Source organism: Hypanus sabinus, unplaced genomic scaffold (assembly GCF_030144855.1).
Source record: "Hypanus sabinus isolate sHypSab1 unplaced genomic scaffold, sHypSab1.hap1 scaffold_704, whole genome shotgun sequence".
NCBI lineage: Eukaryota > Metazoa > Chordata > Chondrichthyes > Myliobatiformes > Dasyatidae > Hypanus > Hypanus sabinus.
Window position 1 is genome coordinate 112103 of NW_026781556.1, and position 19984 is coordinate 132086.

Consider the following 19984-nt stretch of genomic DNA (forward strand, 5'->3'; position numbering starts at 1 on the left):
CTATTTTGTTTTTGGGGTTTTTTTTGTTTGTAGTGTTGTAGAAAATGCATTAAAAAAATCAAAAAAAAGGTGACTAGCAGCATTGACAAATCTCAGCTAAGTTGGTAAGGAGATGTTAAACTAGCAGACTCTAAAAGAAAAGCTATTCTACTCATAGTAGCTAGGAAATGATGTGTAGTGTGTGACCAGTTTAACCTCAAGGAGGGTAAAACAGAAATCCAGACAGTCTGGAACATGTACCCAACCATGCTACTGTAGATCACCTACATCAGTTTAGCCACTATAATTGATGAAAGATGCTCAAGTTGTTGAGACATGTTGCTTCCTGCTACCCTTTCACTGACTGTAGTCTGTCATCGGACCATGACAATGAAGTGCCAAGTTCCTTTTGTTCAGAGGAAAGAGGAGGTATAAGGCTGTTAGATTTGGATAAGGGATACCACATCTCCCCTTCTTACAAATCTTAGTTAGTTCAATACAATTTTGAATGTAATCTTATGAATTCTACTTTCTTTGCTCAATAGACTCAAATTACATCATTAAGATCAGTTGGCACAGAATTTAAAATATTCTGCAGCATATTGTTACTGTACAGTTTGGAAGAATATTAGCAACAGAAGACCATAAGATCAAAGAACAAATTTCCTGGCATATTGCTTTATAAAAAAAAAGGCACACCATCATAAAAAGACAAATGATACTGACCCTGCTTCCAATGTGACGTCGCCTGCTGGATATGGGAGAATGGCTGCTGCTTCTTCTACGCCTGTAGACAGGTGAGTAAGATCGGCTCCTGGATCTTCTCCTATATGACCTAGTGTGAGATCTCGATCGTGAATAATACTTTGAGCGACGGCGATGACGACGGGAATGTGACCTTCGGAGACAAGAATGTAACTGATGAACAATTCAATTAGAGAAGACAAATATTCCTGACTGTGATTTAAAAAAGCTCTCCACATCAAAACTACATTTTCACATGTCACTACTGTGATTATGTTTCAATAGACCTCCATTATGGGCAGGGTGGAGGATTTGAAAGATGCTCCTTCCTTCCTCTAGCCTGTAGGTCACCCTTGGGCAAGGAGCAAGGTGTAGCACCTACTTAGCACCCCCCCACCCCCCAAATCAGTGTCATATGAAGCCATGGGAGCAGGTGGTGGATGGTCGTATAAGCAGCCGGGGCAGATCACAAGTCCTGGTTATGTGACCACTGATGCCAGGCAGACAATCTCTGAAGAGTATTGATAATGGCTGGGTGTCACCCGTCTTGTAAAGACACTGTCCAGAAGGCAATGAAATCACAAGAACAATCACGGTCATGGAAGACAATGCTCACCCACGTAATACGACATGGCACACAACAATAATGATGAGTCCTTCATTGGTAACTTAAGTGCAGAAGGACATTGAAATTCTGAAAGGTTTGGAAAAATGATTTTATTGAGAAGTTTGATAGAGTAATATTCAAATTAAAACATTTGCACGTTCAGCGTAAGCTTACAAAACCCTTTAAAGAGAAAAAGTAAACTGCATTGAAATCTCAAGAATAACTGACTGAATAAACATACATAAACTGCACAATCATGGATAAGTTTAATAAGAAGTGGAATTCCTCACCATCAGGAAACAAGGTAAACTACAAGACCATAAGATCACAAGATATAAGAGCAGAATTAGGCCATTTGGCCCATCAAGTCTTTTCTGCCATTTCATCACGGCTGATCCAATTTTCCTCTCAGCCCCAATCTCCTGCCTTCGCCCCGTATCCCTTCATGCCCTGACCAATCAAGAATCTATCAACCTCTGTCTTAAGTATACATACAGACTTGGTTTCCACAGCCGACTATGGCAGAGGATTTCTGATTCACCACCCTCTGGCTAAAAAATTCCTTATCTCCATTCTAAAAGAACATCCCTCTATTTTGAGGCTGTCTCCTCTGGTCTTAGACACTGCCACCATTGGAAACTTCTCCTCATTCATGCTATCAAGGCCTTTCACCACTTGATAGTTTTCAATGAGGTCTCCCCTCATTCTTCTGAATTCCAGTGAATACAGGCCCAGAACCATCAAATGCTCTTCATAGGACAGGCCATTTGATCATGGAATCATTTTTGGGAACCTCCTTTGAACCCGCCCAGTTTCAGCACATCCTTTCTAAACTAATGGGCCCAAACCTGCTCACAATACTCCAAGTGAGGCCTCAGCATCGCTTTATAAGGTCTCAACATTACATCCTTGCTTTTACATACAAGTCATCTTGCAATGAATGCTAACATCACATTTGCCTTCCTCATCACAGACTCAACCTGCAAATTAACCTTTAGGGAATCTTGCACAAGGACTCCCAAATCCCTTTGCACTTTTGATTTTTGTATTTTCTCTCCATTCATTTCTTCTACTAAAATGCATGACCAGACACTTCCCGACACTGTTTTCCATCTGTCACTTCTTTACCCATTCTCCTAATCCGTCCAAGTCCTTCTGTAACCCATTTCCTCAAAACTACCTGTTCCTCCACCCATCCTCCTATCACATCTGCAACCTTTGCAACAAAGCTATCAATTTCATCATCCAAATCATTGACATACAATGTAAAACAAATTGGTCCGAACACAGACCCCTGAGGAACACTAGTCACTGGCAGTCAACCAGAAAAGGCCATCTTTATTCCCACTCTTTGCCTCCTGACAATCAGTCAATGCATTATCCATGCTAGAATCTTTCCAGCCTCGTAGCAGCCTCGTGTCAAAGGCCTTCTGAAAATCCAAGTACACCACATCAACCTGCTTATTTCTTCAAAGAATTCTAACAGATTTTTCAGGCAAGATTTCCCTTAAGGAAATCGTGTTGGCGCGTGGCCAAGTGGTTAAGCGTTCGTCTAGTGATCTGTAGGTCGCTAGCTCATGTCTTGGCTAAGGCTTTGTGTGTCCTTGAGCAAGGCACTTAACCACACATTGCTCTGCAACAACACCGGTGCAAAGCTGTATGGGTCCTAATGCCCTTCCCTTGGACAACATCGGTGGTGTGGAGAGGGGAAACTTGCAGTTTGGGCAACTGCTGGTCCTCCATAAGCCTTGCCCAGGCTTGCGCTCTGGAAACTTTCCAAGGTCCACGGTCTATCGAGACTAATGATTTGCTACACAAGGAAACCATGCCGACTACAGAATATTTTATCATGTGCCTCCAAACACCCTGAGAACTCATTCTTGATAACTGACTTCAGCATCTTCCCAGCCACTGAGATCAGACAAACTCCTATAGTTTCCTTTCTTCTGCCTCTCTCCCTTCAAAAGGAGAGTGACATTTGTAATTCTGCAGTCTTCCAGAACCATTCCAGAATCTAGTGATTCTTGAAAGATCACTACTAATGCCTCCACTATCTCTTCAGCTACCTCTTTCAGTAAGTTGCTTTTTAAAAGAGAAGCTAACTAAGCAAGGAGGAGGAAATAGAAGGATGTACTGATGGAGTTAGGTGGATAGAAGCTTTAGTAGAGCATAAATATTGCTGTGGACTATTCAGTAGATCACATGGACTGTTTCAATTCACATATTAAAAGTTATTCTATCTGATTTCCTAAGTCATAGGCAATTATACAGAGCTGTTTTTTTTTAAAAAAGGAATAGTTATTCTATCTACAAGCAGTTATATGAGAATTAACCTGGCCCCCATACCCACTTCACAACTTCACAGCATGGGCAGAACCCAACCTGCATACCCAAAGACCTGCAAAACTGTAAGTTCGCTTTTGTACGACGGGGCGGACATCGGGCACCGCTACAGCGTTTACGGTGATCAGAAACAACTGGTCCACATTCGTGTTGGACATTGGGGGGGGGGGGGGGGGGAAGAGGAGGTTTTCACAGTGGACCGACTCAAACCGGCCCATGTGGACTTGGCGCAGCCGGTCGAGATTCAGGCACCGTGGCGCAGAGGCAGACCTCCCAAACAGAGTCCGACCCAGACTGAGGACATTGGGGGGTGTATCGCTGGTTCTGGGGGGGTGGGGGGGTTATGTGGTGACCCACTTCCCAGCGTACTCGAACTGGTTCACAAAGTAGCGCGCACCAGCATTGAGGCCGGTCCCAAAGAGGGCACCAAGCCTGCTTCACCAGCAAGGGGAAAAGCCCACACGCGGTACGGGACTGTGAATACGCGCCCCCTACAGCATTCCCATCCGAGGAGGGCGGGATCAGGAAGGCTTTAAAGTGAGTCTGTGAAGTTTGAATAAATCTCTTTTGCAACTGCAGCTCACCAACTATGTGTCGTTATTTCAGCGCTGCGTGTAGCACACCACTACACTGTCATAATTTTCCCTCCTCCATAAAATTTGATTCAATCCTTACAAAGCAAATAACCTACTTCTACTACATGGATGTCTTGTATTCTTGAGCCCTCGTTCTTCTAAATCTTGAGTAAAGGTCCCAACTATACATCTTTTTGCATTATTTTCCTGGGTGCCCATACCCTTTTTAAAATATGAAAATCTAAATTGTTTGTATTAACCAAGGTTCTAAGTTTTTAGTCCAACTGTCTTGTCTTTCAATTGTGTTCTTCTGGAAACTGATACAGTCCTCTGAACCTGCATTTTTTTTTGTTTTGAGAAACCATCAACTTTGGTACTTTGCAAATGATGTTTCTGTACATCAGATTCCTCTACTCTAGAAGCAGATTTCAAGGAGTCTGCTGCTTCCTATAAGATGTGCAATCTACATTTATCAACACATTGATTCAGCAAGTAACTAAACAAGTGTTGTCAGAAAAAACCTTTGAAATTTCATTTCCAATTTCCAAGGTCAAGTAATTCACTTAAGCAACAAGAACACGTCACATCACATATTCTGGCAGTACATAATTTCACACATTTTGGCAGTTTGAGTAAATGTCAAATCGCTTCCTACTTTGTTTTACCCTCATTTTGATATTCATTTCAACAGAAGTGGTGATTTCAATATTTAAGAGGAAACTTAGATGAGTCCATGGATGGGAGGGGTACAGACAGCAATGGCCTAGGGCAATGGGACGAAGCAGGTTAATAGTTCAGTATGGACTAGATGGGCTAAAGGACCCGTTTCTGTACTGTAGTCCTCTACAATTTAGTTACTAACTTGCCTTCTCAAATCATAATGCAGTATGCAGCACATCAAAGATCTTTTAGAAATTCAAATAAATATATATATATATATATATATATATGTTAAAAATGAATGGTTTTAATATTACAAATGGACACCAATTTATTTAGAGATACAGCACAAAGCAGACCCTACCAATCCAACAGGCCGTACTGCCCAGCAACCCACCCCCTATTTAACACTAGCCTTAATACAGGACAATTTACAATGACCAATAAACTTACTAAGCATTAGATCTTTGGACTGTGGGATGAACACAACACAGCCACGGGTAGAATGTACAAACTCCTTACAGACAGTGCCTGAATTAAATTCCAATCTCCGAATGTCCTGAACTGTAATAGAGTCATGATAACCGCTACACTAGCATGGCCCCCAAAAGGAAATGGAACAAGGGCAAATGTAATTAAAGAACTTGCACATACCATAAGACTGCAAACTCCACAGAATTGTAACTGTAAAAAGCATAAGCACACATTAGCTATCCTGTAATATCTCTACTCACCGTGACTTGGAACGTGATCGAGATCGTGAGAATGATGTCCGAGATCTTGATAAGTTTGACGCCCTTGACAATGAACGGGAAGCAGATCGGCTTTTCGACTTGTTCAGTTTAGCTGGTGTCCTACTCCGTGATCTCGACATCGACCTCCCATCCTAGTACATCAGGACATTTTATTACCAAGCAAGTAGTGAACTGAGACTGCAGTAACATCCTAACCAGGCAAAATGTAGCACTTAATTTCACCTCAACCATTTCCCTAATATAGAAAACCCCATTAACCTAGCTAGAATATTAAATAGTCCCTGATATCATTTGTCCAATTTTTTTTTGTATTAATCGGTCTGATTATAAAGTTTAGCATGCAATTTATACTAGAACTGAAGCATACAGACACAAATAGACTATATACATTACTTGGCCTAGGTATCTTTCCTCCAGACACCTTCTTTTAAATTTACTTCACTCGTTTTTACTTTTTCTTTTCTTCATTCTTCATTTTTCAGTTTTCTTACACCGAGAATTCTTCACCTTCCAAACCACTTAATGCCTTACACCATGCATGCTCTTCTATCTGACCATTCTTCGCTCTCATTTCAGCTTCAAATTTATTTGACTGATCTGTAATACTTGTGTGTATAGTCATTATCTTGATTATCTTCCATTATTCCACCTTCTTCATGTACATTAACCTTAATGGAAAAAGAATATTCAGCATGATGAGGTATATGGGATCAGATTAAAACTTGCTGTAAATCTTAGTTTCCCATTAAAATTTATTCACCCATTTAAGAAATTTTGAAATGTCTACTGGACCAGGGACAAGCCAATTATCCTTGTTTTGTAAAAATCAGACAGTACTCCAGTTACTCTAAGGTTTGAGATGGCAAAATCAAGCGCTACAGTGAAATAGTTACTTTAATAAAATATTACTTAGTAAAAGCTTTGCTTTAAAAAAAATGCACTGCTACCAAAATTTCACCCTTATGGATATTCCTAATAGAATTATTTCTGCATGAATTCTAATACCCAATAACAATTTATTAGACAGGGAAAGACACTTAACTGATGACACGATCCTTCACTCGATATATATTTTAAAAGTTCAGTATCAGGAAGTCAGGTTAACAATTTTACTTTCACTGATTTAAAGGATCTTCATAAAGTTACTTTCATCACTTAATTCTGATGATTAATATGAAGATCTTAATTCCATTTCACCTGCGTCATATTTGACTGGATGTGTCATTGATTGTCCGTGATAAAATCCTATGACTTCATTTTTTGATGAACAGAAAAGTCAATCACAAAAAGGAACAAATAAATTGCCTCATTTCCCTTACAATACAAAACAGGCAGGGTGGAGGACTATGATTAACAGCATGTTCTTTAGTTTAAGATTATAGTACAAGTTGAAGACTCATCTTTACAGAATATTTGACTTTACTGTAGGCACATACTTCTTGATCTTGCAGCAATTTCTCATAACACTAAGGTGCAATTTTGATTTATTTTATATAGAGATACAGCGTGGAACAGATCCTTCCGGCCAAACGAGCCACACTGCTCAGCAACCTACCTATTTAACCCTAGCTTAATCACAGGAAAATTTACAGTGATCAATTAACCTACTAACTAGTACATCTTTGGATTGTGGGAGGAATCCAGAGCACCCGGAGGAATCTCACACAGTCAAGGGAGAATGTACAAACTTTCTTTCAGAAAATAAAACATGTCAGAGCACTATTAATAAAACACAGTAAAGTAACCGCTTGCATGACACTATTACAGCTCGAGACATTGGGAGTTTGGAGTTCAATCCTGGCATCCTCTATGAGGAGTCTCTGCACATCCTCCCGTGGAATGCATGAGTTTTCTCTGGGTGCTCTAGTTCTCTCCCATGGCCCAAAGACCTACTGGGTAGGTTAAGTGGTCATTGCAAATTGTCCTGTGATTAGGTTAGGGTTAAATTGGGGTTAATGGGAGTTGCTGGGCGGTATGGCTCAAAGGGCTGAAAGGGCCTTTTCACCAGCAGATCTGTAATAAAATTAAAAAATATTATGAGAGCAATTCTGAATTAATTACTTAGAAAAAAGGCTTCACCAAAAATATACACCTGGTAGTGAAATGCTCTAATAATTATTTTAAATCCATGTTCAGAATGGAATTCGTGACCAGACTGAATTAAACAAAAGAGCCATTACTAATAAAACTTAATAGGTTTGACTAAATAAATAAAAACTCATCAGGATGGTAATTACCATAGCTCTTGGCATACAGGTATTTTTGCATTTCTTAATTGACCTATCTGAACCCATAAGATCTTTTATTTGTAAAGTTGCAAGTTGGCTAAATGAATATATGGACTGGAAAAAGCTGCAGAAAGTTGTAATCTCTGCCAGCTGCATCATGGGCATGAGCTCTTCCCACATCAAGGATACCTTCAAGAGGCATAGCCTCAATAATTAAGCATCTACCATTAAGGACCCCATCACTTAGGACATGCCCTCTTATTTTTACCAACAGGAAGGAGGTATAGGCACCTGAAGGCACACTCAGACACAACTTCTTCCCCTCTGCCATCAGATTTCTGATTGGACATTGAACCAGAGAACATTATTTCATTATTTTATTTTGCTTTTTTGAGCTACTTATTTAATTAATTAACCTTATTGTAATATAGGTTTTTTTTATTATGTCTGGGAAGTACTACTGCCGCAAACAAATTTCATGACATACGCCAGTGGTAATAAATCTGACTATGAGGTTAAATGTAAGGTGATGTCACACCAGAAGGACTAAATTCTAAAAATACCACTGGTCACTCACGATAGAAAGTCTTTACAAAACAAGGACTGCTAGGTTACAGCTTCAACAATGAAGTTCAATTTTACTTGTTCCCTACACTACTGTCTGCCTATTTATGTATTAGTGTATCTCCAAAGTCAAATTGATTTTCTGGAGTCATTACAGAAGTTAGGTCTATGGACCATCTCATTTAGTTACAAGCAGATAAATGCATCTAGCCCAATAGATTTTCACACTCAATGTGATATTTAACTTGACCAGCTCCTGCCACAAGTACTTCGTTCATCTAGAGCAGGGGTTTCCAGCCTTTCTTATCCCATGGACCCGTACCATTAACCAAGGGTCCACAGATCCTAGGTTGGGAACCCCTCAGCTAGAAAGTATTACAGAACGCTCTAAAGAAGAGGGTTCATCATCGCTATCTGAGGAAGCCAATGACATCTTCTTAGAGTAGCAGTTCCCAACCAGGGTCCACGGACTCCATGCTTAATGGCATTAGTCCATGGAATAAATAAAGATTGGGAGCCCCATTCCTAGAGGAAAAGGTAATACATACCAGCTTTCTAATAACTTATAGCAGTCTTGGACATTAGCTTTACAATTGGCAAGCAGTTAACATGTTAGTGTAATAAAGAACTGCCTTTCACCTCACTTACTAAATACATACATGGAGTTATTTTTAATTTAATGATTGTTGGATCAAGCAAAATGTCTGACTTCTATCATAAGTGACAAGAAATTGTATAAAGCAATCAGTACGTTGGTAGAATGCAATTCAAACCAATATTTAGGTGATTTAACATCTATGGTAGCAAATACCAGACTGTTCGTCAAAAATATGGAGCTGCTTTTTTTTAAAAAAAAGGTAGATTTTCTTTGAAGATTTCCCACCATTAGAGAACATATCAGTGTATCTCAACATTATAAATAAATTCTTAACATTCAATGTGGGCTTCAGAAAATTGGTATCAACAGATGGATTATCTCTTGGAAACGTGTATTCTTTGAAACAAAATGCCAGAAAACTCAGCAAGTCGCACGGCATTTGTGAAAAGAGAAAAAGAGTTAATACTTCAGGTTTAAAACTGTCAAAACTGGAAAACTTTGCACTTGGATGCTTCTTGACCTGCTGCATGCTTCCATTTTCTTCACAGTTCCAGCATCCAACATTTTCTGCAGTGTCATACAGCACTGAAACAGGACCTTCAGCCTACTGTGCCTGGACTAAGCATCAAACACACATTTCCATTAATCCATTTTATTTTCCAACCACCCCCTTGACAACCCTCAGATTCTACTTAATTTTACAACAGCTAATCAACCTACCAACCCACACTTTGGCACGTTGAAAGAATCTAGAACACCTGGACACAGAACATGCAAACTCCACACAGACACCATCTTTAAGTCAGGATGAAACCCAGGTCACTGCAGCAGAGGCAGCAGCAGCTCTTCTAACTCCACTGTACAGATACTTTTTGATTGTCTCAATTGTTCAACACGGAAGTAAAATCTAAAATAACATGCCTGTATTAAATTGAATACATAAAAAAATCCAGGGGCTTTGAAATTATCTGTGCTAAAGCAAGGTGATTATTTTAACTGGTCCAGTTTTCAGTTTATTTTCCAGTGCCTCACATCAGCCTTTGTGGAAATGACTACCACATTTTAGTGAAATACAAGAGATTATTAATTTGAGGATTACAATAATCCTGTGATGATTAATACATTTCAATCAATTTCACTTAAAAAAGGGTTAGAATCTTCATGTTAAAATATTTATGTGCCATGTTCAAAATAGTTCTGAAAATAATGAATAGCAGTTCAGTTAAATCTCATTTTCAGATGGTCAATCTTGAAAAAGAATGTACTTTGAACATCGACAACTCAGAAGTACAAGGCATACAAATGAATCTTGATGTCCTGATTTATGAAACACAAAGCTAATATACAGGGACAAGCTGTAATTACGAAGACAAAAGACACACTGTACCCTGATCTTCTTTCCTATAAAGCCCAAAGTCTTGCTGTAGCTGTACAGATATTGGCAAGGCCACACCTGGAACATTGGGAGAAGTTCTGGTTTGCAGACTCAAAAGATATACTTACCATGTGCAGATTCACCAGATTGGACAAGTCTCAGGAATCAATGAAGAGACAAGATTGGTCTATATTAACCAAGATTTAGACAAGTCTAAAGAGATCTCATTCAAATACACAAGATTCTGAGAGGGCTGATAGGATACTTGCTGTTTCCTTTGGCTGTAGGGTCAAGCAGTCTCTGCAGAAGGGGTCACTTCATCATATATAACCAAGGAGTAATTTCCTTACTCAGCAGTTAAAAAAAATCTTCCTGCTGAACAGGTATGGGAGGTAGATGAGACATAACTGGATTCAAAAGAAAGACTTGAGGAAAGCTCATTTTTGCCACACGCACACCACTCCATCTAATCATTAAGCATCTAAGCAGGAGTTGCCAACCTTTTTTATTCCATGGACCTCTACCATTAACCAAGGAGTCTGTGGATCCCAGGCTGCGAACCCCTGATTTAAAGAATGGGCAATAGGCAATAAACCTGGGATTCTACCACTTCCAAGAAAATGTCAGAACACCTTACCCAACAAAATAGTGGATTTCAGTTAATTGGACCATCATTTAATCAGGGCGGCCACTTATTTGAGACATCAGGCCACTTAGACAGGAGACTGCTGCTGGTTTCTAACAAGCGCCAGTCACACGTGACTGCTAAACACTACATCTTGCTTAGAGTGACCAGCTTTTAAAGAGCCTCAGTTGCACGCCTTTGTGTTCAAAAAGCAGTGATTTTTGTCACTTAGATGAGAAGTAAGCAGCAAGACAATTCAGAACTGTTTTGCTCACTGTGGCTTCATGTGTTCAAGCTTGGAGACGCTAGAAATGGCTGGGAGTGGCTACTTCAACAAGTTCGAAACTACAAAGAGTTTGAACATATCAACAATGATCTTGAAGGTTACAATGAAAATGGGGATTTGGAGGACACAATTATATGAAGGCAGTCCATTACCTGCACTAGGCATCTGTGCTGATTTTGTTCATTTACAATCAAAAGAACACAGCAGTATACAGTGCATTCCTCTGTCAATAACTATCAGAAACTACATTTTTAGTACTGTAGTTGTACTGCTAGTGTTCTAATATGTTCTGCATTTCATTTCAATACATAATCTATTACTCAGTTAAACAATAATTTGTCTTTTTATACCTCTAACGATTTCCATGAAACTTCGGCTAATTAGAGCAGCCACTTAATTGAACCAAAATGTACTGGTCCCGATGTTTCCCAATTAATTGGAATCCATTGTGTCTTCAAAACGAATTCCACATGGACAAGATGTAAAGCTGAAACTTTTTTTTAATGTTTATTTCATTTTCAGATGGCAAGAAGTTTTTGTTTGTCAACTTATGCTTAGTTAGCAACTGCTTTAAACCTGACTTCCCAATCCCTAACTTAGTTAACCCAGTTCTGAGCTAAACAGGTAAAATAGTTTAATCCAACATCTTTACCCTCCTTACCAATCCTAGATTTAGTTCTACAATTAGCTCCTGGGCTAGAATGGGGATGCAAGTAGAATTAGAGGGGTTCTCAATCTTCATTTATGAAATAACCAATCTACAAATGCACAGTTATATTTGATGACCAAAGTCATTATAGAATAATTTCTACAGCCTGAATAGCAAATCAGCCTATCTTGCTTACAGAGGAGCATTTGGACAGGATAAGTGAGAGATTTAATGCACAATTTTCCTTATTTTTGGGCAACCCTTAGTGCTTCACAGCCAAATAAGCACTTTAAACAATAAGTCATATTGATGACTATGTGTATCTATACTAATCCCACTTGCCTGTATTAATTCCACATCCCTCTCTACCTTGTTCATTCCTATAGCTTCCAGATGCCTCTTACAATATTGCTGCTTCCACTGCTTCTGGCACTCTGTTCCAGATACCAACCACTGTGAGAAAAAAGTACACCTCAGATTTCTATAAACCTTCCTCTCAGCTTAAATCTGTGCCCTCTAGTTTTATACCCCCTCATCATTGGAACACACACTGGCAACCTACCATACCAGTGCCTCTCATGATTTTATTTATGTTGCCACTCAGCCTACTTTGCTCTAGAAGAAATAATCCGTCGAATCTCGGCTTACAACTCAAGCCCCCCCAATCCTGGCAACATCCTTGTGAGTCTTTTCTGCACCCCCTTTAGGTTAATCACATTTTTCCTGTGGTATAGCAACCAAATCTGCACACAATATTCCAAGTACAGCCCAGATAATGTTTTATACAAAACACAACATGGCATTCCAATTTTTGCACTCACTGCTTCAGCCTAAGTCAAACCTTCTTCACCACTGTCCACCTGTGCTGCCATTTAATGGAACTATGTACTATTGTGAGCACTTTTGAATTCCTTACCTAAGAAAGGATGCACCTGCATTGGGGAAATTCCAGAGGTTCACAAGATCCCAGAAATGAAAGGTTTAAAAAAAATGAAGAACGTTTGATTGCTCTGAGCTTGTACCCGCTGGATTTTAGAAGAATTGGGTGGGGTGGGGGGTGGTTGATGTGATCTGAGTGAAACCTCATGGACGACTGAGCCCATGTTTGGCTGGTCTCTCTCTCTCCCCATTCACTCGATACTGCTGAAAAAGGGTGCTGGAGTCTTGGGCAAGGTTTCATCAATGCATTTTGTTGATTAGAGTCTGTAGTTCATGTTATGATGTGTTCCTGGCTTTTGAGCATTCCTTTTTTTGACTTTGATCAGGGCGGACTGCTTCTGCAAACTACAGTCAATGAATGACACAGCACTAAATTGAACTAAACTAGACAGTTTTAATGACTTTGAGGTTTGATGTTGAAATTGCATTTTGCTCATTTTTTGCTGTTTGCTCGATTTGTTCCTTTTTTCTACGTTGTGTGTTTGATGTTTTCTTCGAATGGGTTTCCTGGTGTTTCTTTGTTTCGTGGCTGTCTGTGGGAAGACAAATCTCAATTGTATACTGCATACATACTTTGATAATAAATGTACTTTGAATTTTGAATGTCGAAAGGCCTAGATACAGCTGATGTGGCAAGGATGTCTCCTAGTGGGGGATTCTAAGACCAGAGACCTTCTGAATACAAGTATACCTTTAGAAATCAGATGAGGAAGAATGTCTTTATCCAGAGGCTGGTGAAGCTGTGGAATTCATTGCCACGGATGGCTGTGGAGGCCAAATCACTGGGTATATTTAAAGCTGAAGTTGACAGGCTCTTGATTAGTCAGGGCACCAAAGGTCACAGGGAGAAGGCAAAAGAATGTGGTTGACAAGGGAAATAAATCAGCCATGATGGACTGATGGTGCACTCGATGGGCCAAATGGCCTAATTCTGCTCCTATATCTTATGGGCTTATGTAGCTGTACCCCCAAGATCTCTGTTCAACTCCTCCAAGGTCTTGCCTTTCACTATGTACAGTCCTTGTAAATTCCATCTGCCATTGGTCAGGTTCTCAGTTGATTAATATCCTGTTCTAACTTTAGACAACCTTTACCACCCATCATCTGTAATGATGGGAAACACTGGTAGTCCATCTGTGCACATGACCCCATAATCAATTGCTGACAATTTCTTTTTTAGTGACTTTAGGTGAAATACACAACAGCAAAGACTATAATTTCACTTCTGAAAGTCACAATATTAACACAGAAACTGCCTTGGCACTAATTTTGCACAAGTTTCAAGAAGGACTTGAAAACAATCCTGATGAAGAGTCTCAGCCCGAAACGTCAACCCTTTATTCCTGTCTGACCTGCAGAGTTCCTCCAGCACTTTGCGTGTTATTTGAAACAGTCTTCTGACTTGGGCGAGAGTGGCGTGACTGAATCAAGGGCAATAGGATACAGAAATCTGATCAGAAAGGGATAATACATGTTTAAAGTAAATTATAACATACTTCACATCTAAAGGAGACAAAGGGAGTGTAACACGAGATTTCAACTTGCATTTTTAATGTGCTTATGCAGTAAAAAGAACACAAAGTATTTCACAGGAATACATACAGATAAAATGTTGCAGTCACAAAAATATTAAGACAGAAAACAAATTGATAAAACAATTTTAGGGAGGGAACGCCAATAACTGGTAGATAGATAATTGTCACAGAAAGATAGGGCATAAAGAAAACTTTTGGCACATAATGCCAAGTATTGAGTACAGGAGATGGGATGTAATGCTGAAGTTATACAAGACATTGGTGAGGCCTAATTTGGAGTATTATTTGCAGTTTTGGTCATTGCCCAAAGATGTAAATGAGGTTGAAAGAGTACATAGAAAATTTATATAGATGTTGCTGGGTCTGGAAGACCTGAGTTTAAGGAAAGATTGAATAGGTTATGACTTTATTATTTGGAAAGTAGAAGGTTGAGCAGAGATTTGATAGTGGTATACAAGATTATAAGGGGTTTAGATAGGGTAAATGCAAGCAAGCTTTTTCCATTGAGGTTGGGCAAGAGTAAAATTAGAGGTCATGGGTTAAGGGCGAAAGGTGAAATGTTTAAGGGGAACATGACGGGAAACTTCTTCACTCAGAGTGGAACAAGCTGCCAGTGCAAGTGTGCATGTAAGCTTGATTTCAACATTTAAGTTTAGATCTAAAGTACATGGACAGGAGGGGTGTGGAAGGCTATGATCCCGGTGCAGGTTGATGGGACTAGGCAGCTTAAATGGTTCAGCATCAACTGGATAGGCCAAAGGCCCTGTTTCTGTGCTGCAATTTTCTATGACTTCATAATAAGAGAAAGCTAGAGAGATTAAGAGAGGAAATTCCAAAGCAAGCATGTAGTCAGAATTGGGAGACAGGTACACCTCACAATAATCAAGATCTAGAGGTGCCAGAACATAGAACATCTGAAACTAAGTGCAAGAACTTTATAACCAAGGCACTGCTTGACAATGAGCAAATATAGGTTGGCAAGTGCAGGGATGGATGAATAAACAAGACAGTAGGCTAGGACAAAAACAGCAGACTATTGTATCAGTTTACAGAAAAAAGAATGATGGAATGCAGCCATGAATTAATAGGCATAGGTAACTCCCAAGGAAATTCAAAGACATGGAAGATCATTTCAGAAGATCAGAATTGTATACAAAGTGGAAACAGATGATATAAATGTGAACTCAAATTTGGTGGAAAGATAACATTAAAGCTACAAGCAGCCTGGTTCCAGGGAGAGCGATGGGAATTTATTGATACAAAGGAACTACTATCTTCCCAATGGGAGGAAATTTTTATTCAACCCACACTAGATGCCTGATACTTAGACACAATGAAGTATCAAAAAGCTGTCAGTAGCTTTCCTCCAAACTTTTTAAATGGACAGTTATCATTTTGCAAGTGGTGCAAGGTGCATAATATCCTTGTTGCTATCTTACCAGTAAGAATTATCTGTCACATTGAAATAACAATGGAATAACTTGCCTAGTTTATGAACCACTGGACAAATTTTAATTCTCTCACTCCCACACCCTAGCGAAAGATTAGTTGATCATTTGAAGATCAATAATGCTTTGATTCTGAATATAAACATTTATAAAACCACATTCCTCACACAACTCAATGACAATCTAAATTGCGAGAAGGAAGCATGAGTTATTCCTGCAATCACTAACAAAATGATTTTTTTAAAATGAGATACAGCGCAGGTTCTCCAAGACATGCTGCCCAGCAAATTCCCACCCCCCCAACCTGGCCTAATCACAGGACAATTTTACAATTCTACAAGCCAGTACATCTTTGGACCATGGGAAGAAACCAGAGCACCCGGAGGAAACCTATGCAGTCACAGAGAGAATGTACAAAAACTCCTTATAGGCAGCAGGAAATGAACCTGGGTCGCCTGTAGAGCATTGGGCTAACCACTATGCTACCGGTGGATTGATAAAATCTTTCTAATAATCCAAATTTTAAAAATAACAGTGTTGGTGCCTTTTAACATTGGATACCACCTCACCTGCGTGGTGGGCTAATTTCACTTCTGTTCACTTTAATTTTTTTTTCCCACATATGAGCCAACTAATACCCAGCCCCAATCTATCACCTGTCTACACTAGCAATTTTCCAGTAGAAATTTCCCTAACAACTGACTGGTCTTTGCAATAAAGCATTTAGAACAGGGGTTCCCAATCTTTCCTATGCCATGGACCAACCAATACCATTAAGAGAAACATGAGGTGCTGCACCTTGGCAAATGCAAGGAGACGGTACACTGTTGAGGGCAAAATCCTCAACGGTGTTGCTGAGCAGAGAGATCTTGGGATCCAAGTTCACAGCTCCTTGAAAGTGGCGACACAGGTTGATAGGGTGGTTAAGAAGGGTTATGGGACGTTTGCTTTTATTAGTCGAGACATTGAGTTGAAAAATCAGGAGGTTATGTTGCAACTTTATAAAGCTCTGGAGAGGAGCTTTATGGAGCATCTGGAGTATTGCAACAGTTCTGGTCATCCCACTATGGAAGGATGTTGAATCTCTGGAGAAGGTGCAGAAGCGGTTTACCAGGATGCTGCCTGATGCTGAAGGCATGTGCTGTCGTGAGAGGCTGGACAAACTTGGGTTGCTTTCTTTGGAGCGGTGGAGGCTGAGGGGAGATATGTTAAGAGAGTTATAAGATTATGAGAGGCATAGATAAGTTGAACAGAGAGTATCTGTTTCCCCAGGGCTAAAATGTCTAATACCAGAAGGCATGCATTGAAGGTGAGGGGGGTAGGTTCAATGGGGATGCAAGGGGTACTTTTTTTTAAAAAGTTAGTTGTGCATGCCTGGAATGTGCTACCTGGTACTGTGTTAGACAATACATTAGAGATCTTTAAGAGACATTTGGATAGGCACATGATGCAAGGAAGATGGAGGGATATGGACATGGTGTAGGTAGATAGGATTGGGTGTTTTTTTACTTTTTAAACTGGCTCAGCACAACATTGTGGGCCGAATGGCCTGTTCCTGTGCTGCACACTTCTATGTTCTCAGGGGTTCATGGACCCCAGGTTGGGAACCCCTGATTTAGGACAAGATATCGAAAAAAGGTAGAGGAAGTCATTCAGTTAAGAGAAGAACATACAAAAACATACAAAACTCAACAAAGGACCAGAGATCACAATTAAGCAAGATCTCTGCAGCTACAAAACATAGACCATGCTTACAAAACTTAATCTTGTTCTCTTGCCAATTCTTTTGCACAACGCGCAGAAAAGGCAGTGACTAAATACCCTTGTTCAAAACCCGCATCGCTGACAATGAGCCATGAGATACACAAAACTTAACTACCACTCCAATTGAGACCAACAAACAAATGCCAGTGAGTAACACTCGGGACTTTTGGAACCAAAAACGCTTCCCTCATCTATCTTCCTAAAATGAATGGCATTTGTCAAGCTTTGCCCATGAAAGTGATTTTGTTTTAAAATACACTGAAGTCTATATTTCCATTGTCACCTCCACTTTTTCTTTTAAAATCCATGAAATGCTGAAAAAATATCTAATGCTGAACTATTTTCTAATTCTATTTGCATATGACATGCGACTATTACAAGCAATCTCTAGCAAATAATAAAGTAGTTTTGAAGCACAAAACAGATTCTCGCTATGTATTGGCAATTCTAAAACTGAGCTACAACGACATTTATATTATCCAAAAAGTCTATTGCAAAACACCAACCCTTAAAAAAAAATGTTAAACAAATGCAAATGCTAGCGGGTGAAATGAAATTTTAAGACACTATGCAAAGATGGCTGCCCGTAATAAACAAACCTACCGTTTACTTTCACCAGAGGCTGCAAACAAAACATTTGTGGGGAAGGGACTGGGCAAAGCTTTATTTACATATTTGAAAAATGGATTGCTGAACAAATCCAAATGAAGGGAACACGAGGGAAGAAGTATTAGTTCATGTTTCTGGGTTGCCCCTATCAACCCATGCTCTCCCTGGCACCAGTCAGATGGAGTAAATTGAAGTATTTATTGATTCCCAAGGAATACATAAAAGCCAGAAGCCCCCGGTGCCTCTGCAACCCTCAGGTTCCTCTGTGCGCAATTTCTACTCACCTTTTCCTCGTCAGTCAAGTCTTCCGTGTCACTCATTTTAACAAACGAAAACAAACACAACGGAAATTTTAAAAAAGAGATTAAATAAAATACTGACTTTTAAATAGATATGTGCAAAGGAAATAAAATGAAACTTTAGCACACAACTCCCCGAAGCCGACAGCTGACAAAATGGCGCCCTGACAACCGGGGTCCCTTTTATACGTTTTGTCAACCGCTCCTGCTGGTAGCAGTGACGAGAGGTAACGATGCCGATTGACGTGACCTGTGACCAATGGACTTTTGGAATTCTCTCAATGTCCCTCCCCTTTTATCCCGTGCCTATTCGGAAGGGGGCGGACTTACCCCAGTGTCAAGTTAGGGAGACCGGTCGGAATCCCAGAATGTTCTAATTTCAATGACAGGAATGGTAACTTCAAGTCAAAACATCCAATTGGGAGGATGTTGTTCGCAGTTGTAAAGGAAACGGATTATCTCATGGAATTTGAAGGAAAGTTAGATAAACAATGAGGATGAAAGCAAAAACACACGAGATTCTGCAGATGCTGAAAATCCAGAGCAACACATACAAAATGCTGGAGGAGCTCAGCACTGAGTCAGCAGGTCAGGAGCAGGAATGCACTGAAGGTTATGCTGCAGAGATGAGATGTAAAAGGATTGTTTTAGACTGACAGACAGACAGACATACTTTTTCAATTTCTCCCGTGATCAATAAAGTATGTCTGTCTGTCTGTAAACATGACACTCACTGGATTTTTAACAAGGTGCCACACAAAAATAGTCACACAACACACACAGAACGCTGGAGGAACTCAGCAAGTCAGGCACCATCAACGGAGAAACAGTGATTGTTTCAGGCCCTGATCATTCATCAGGACAAATATAGTCACAAACCCTGTCTGCTAACAACTATTGTTGGCGTAATTTCAGATGGCAACAAGAAGGCATACAGAAGCAAAGATATCTGCTATAACGCACGGGGAGAATGTAAAAACTCCTTACAAGCAACAAGAAGAATCTATCAGGAGATATACACTCAGTGCCACTTTATTAGATACCTGATAAAACAGCCACTGAGCATATTTCTGTACGTTGGTGGTCTTCTGCTGCTGTGGCCCATCCACTTCAAGATTCAACATGTTGTGTGTTCAGAGATGCTCTTCTGCACACCACTGTTATAACATGTGGTTAGTTCAGATACTGTCACCTTCCCGTCAGTTTGAACCAGTCTGGTCATTCTCCTCTGACCTCTCTCATTAACAAGGCATTTTCATCACAGAGTTGCCAATTACTTACCAGATTTTTTTTTGTTGTTTACATCATTCTCCATGAACTTTAGAGACTCTTGTGCATGAAAATCCCAGGGGATCAGCAGTTTCTGAGATACTCAAACCACCCTGTCTGGCACCAACACTCA

General features: G+C 39.9%; 1 protein-coding gene across 5 annotated transcripts in view; it reads right to left on the reverse strand.

Annotated features, from left to right (window-relative positions):
- Positions 1 to 18740, reverse strand: part of LOC132389915 (transformer-2 protein homolog alpha-like) — a 39520-nt gene extending 20780 nt beyond the window's left edge. Inside the window, exons 1-5 of one of the 5 annotated variants that reach the window (XM_059962481.1) lie at positions 18568 to 18707; positions 12905 to 13460; positions 6057 to 6331; positions 5643 to 5794; positions 706 to 877 (exon numbers count right to left, since the gene is read on the reverse strand). In XM_059962481.1, the coding sequence (XP_059818464.1) occupies positions 706 to 877; positions 5643 to 5782 (312 nt within the window). In that variant the 5' untranslated portion in view covers positions 5783 to 5794; positions 6057 to 6331; positions 12905 to 13460; positions 18568 to 18707. Of the gene's footprint in view, positions 1 to 705; positions 878 to 5642; positions 5795 to 6056; positions 12847 to 12904; positions 13461 to 18567 lie in introns of those variants that run through there. The other 4 variants (XM_059962482.1, XM_059962479.1, XM_059962478.1 and 1 more) reach the window with 4 other exon arrangements.
- Between the last annotated feature and the right edge of the window lie 1244 nt (positions 18741 to 19984).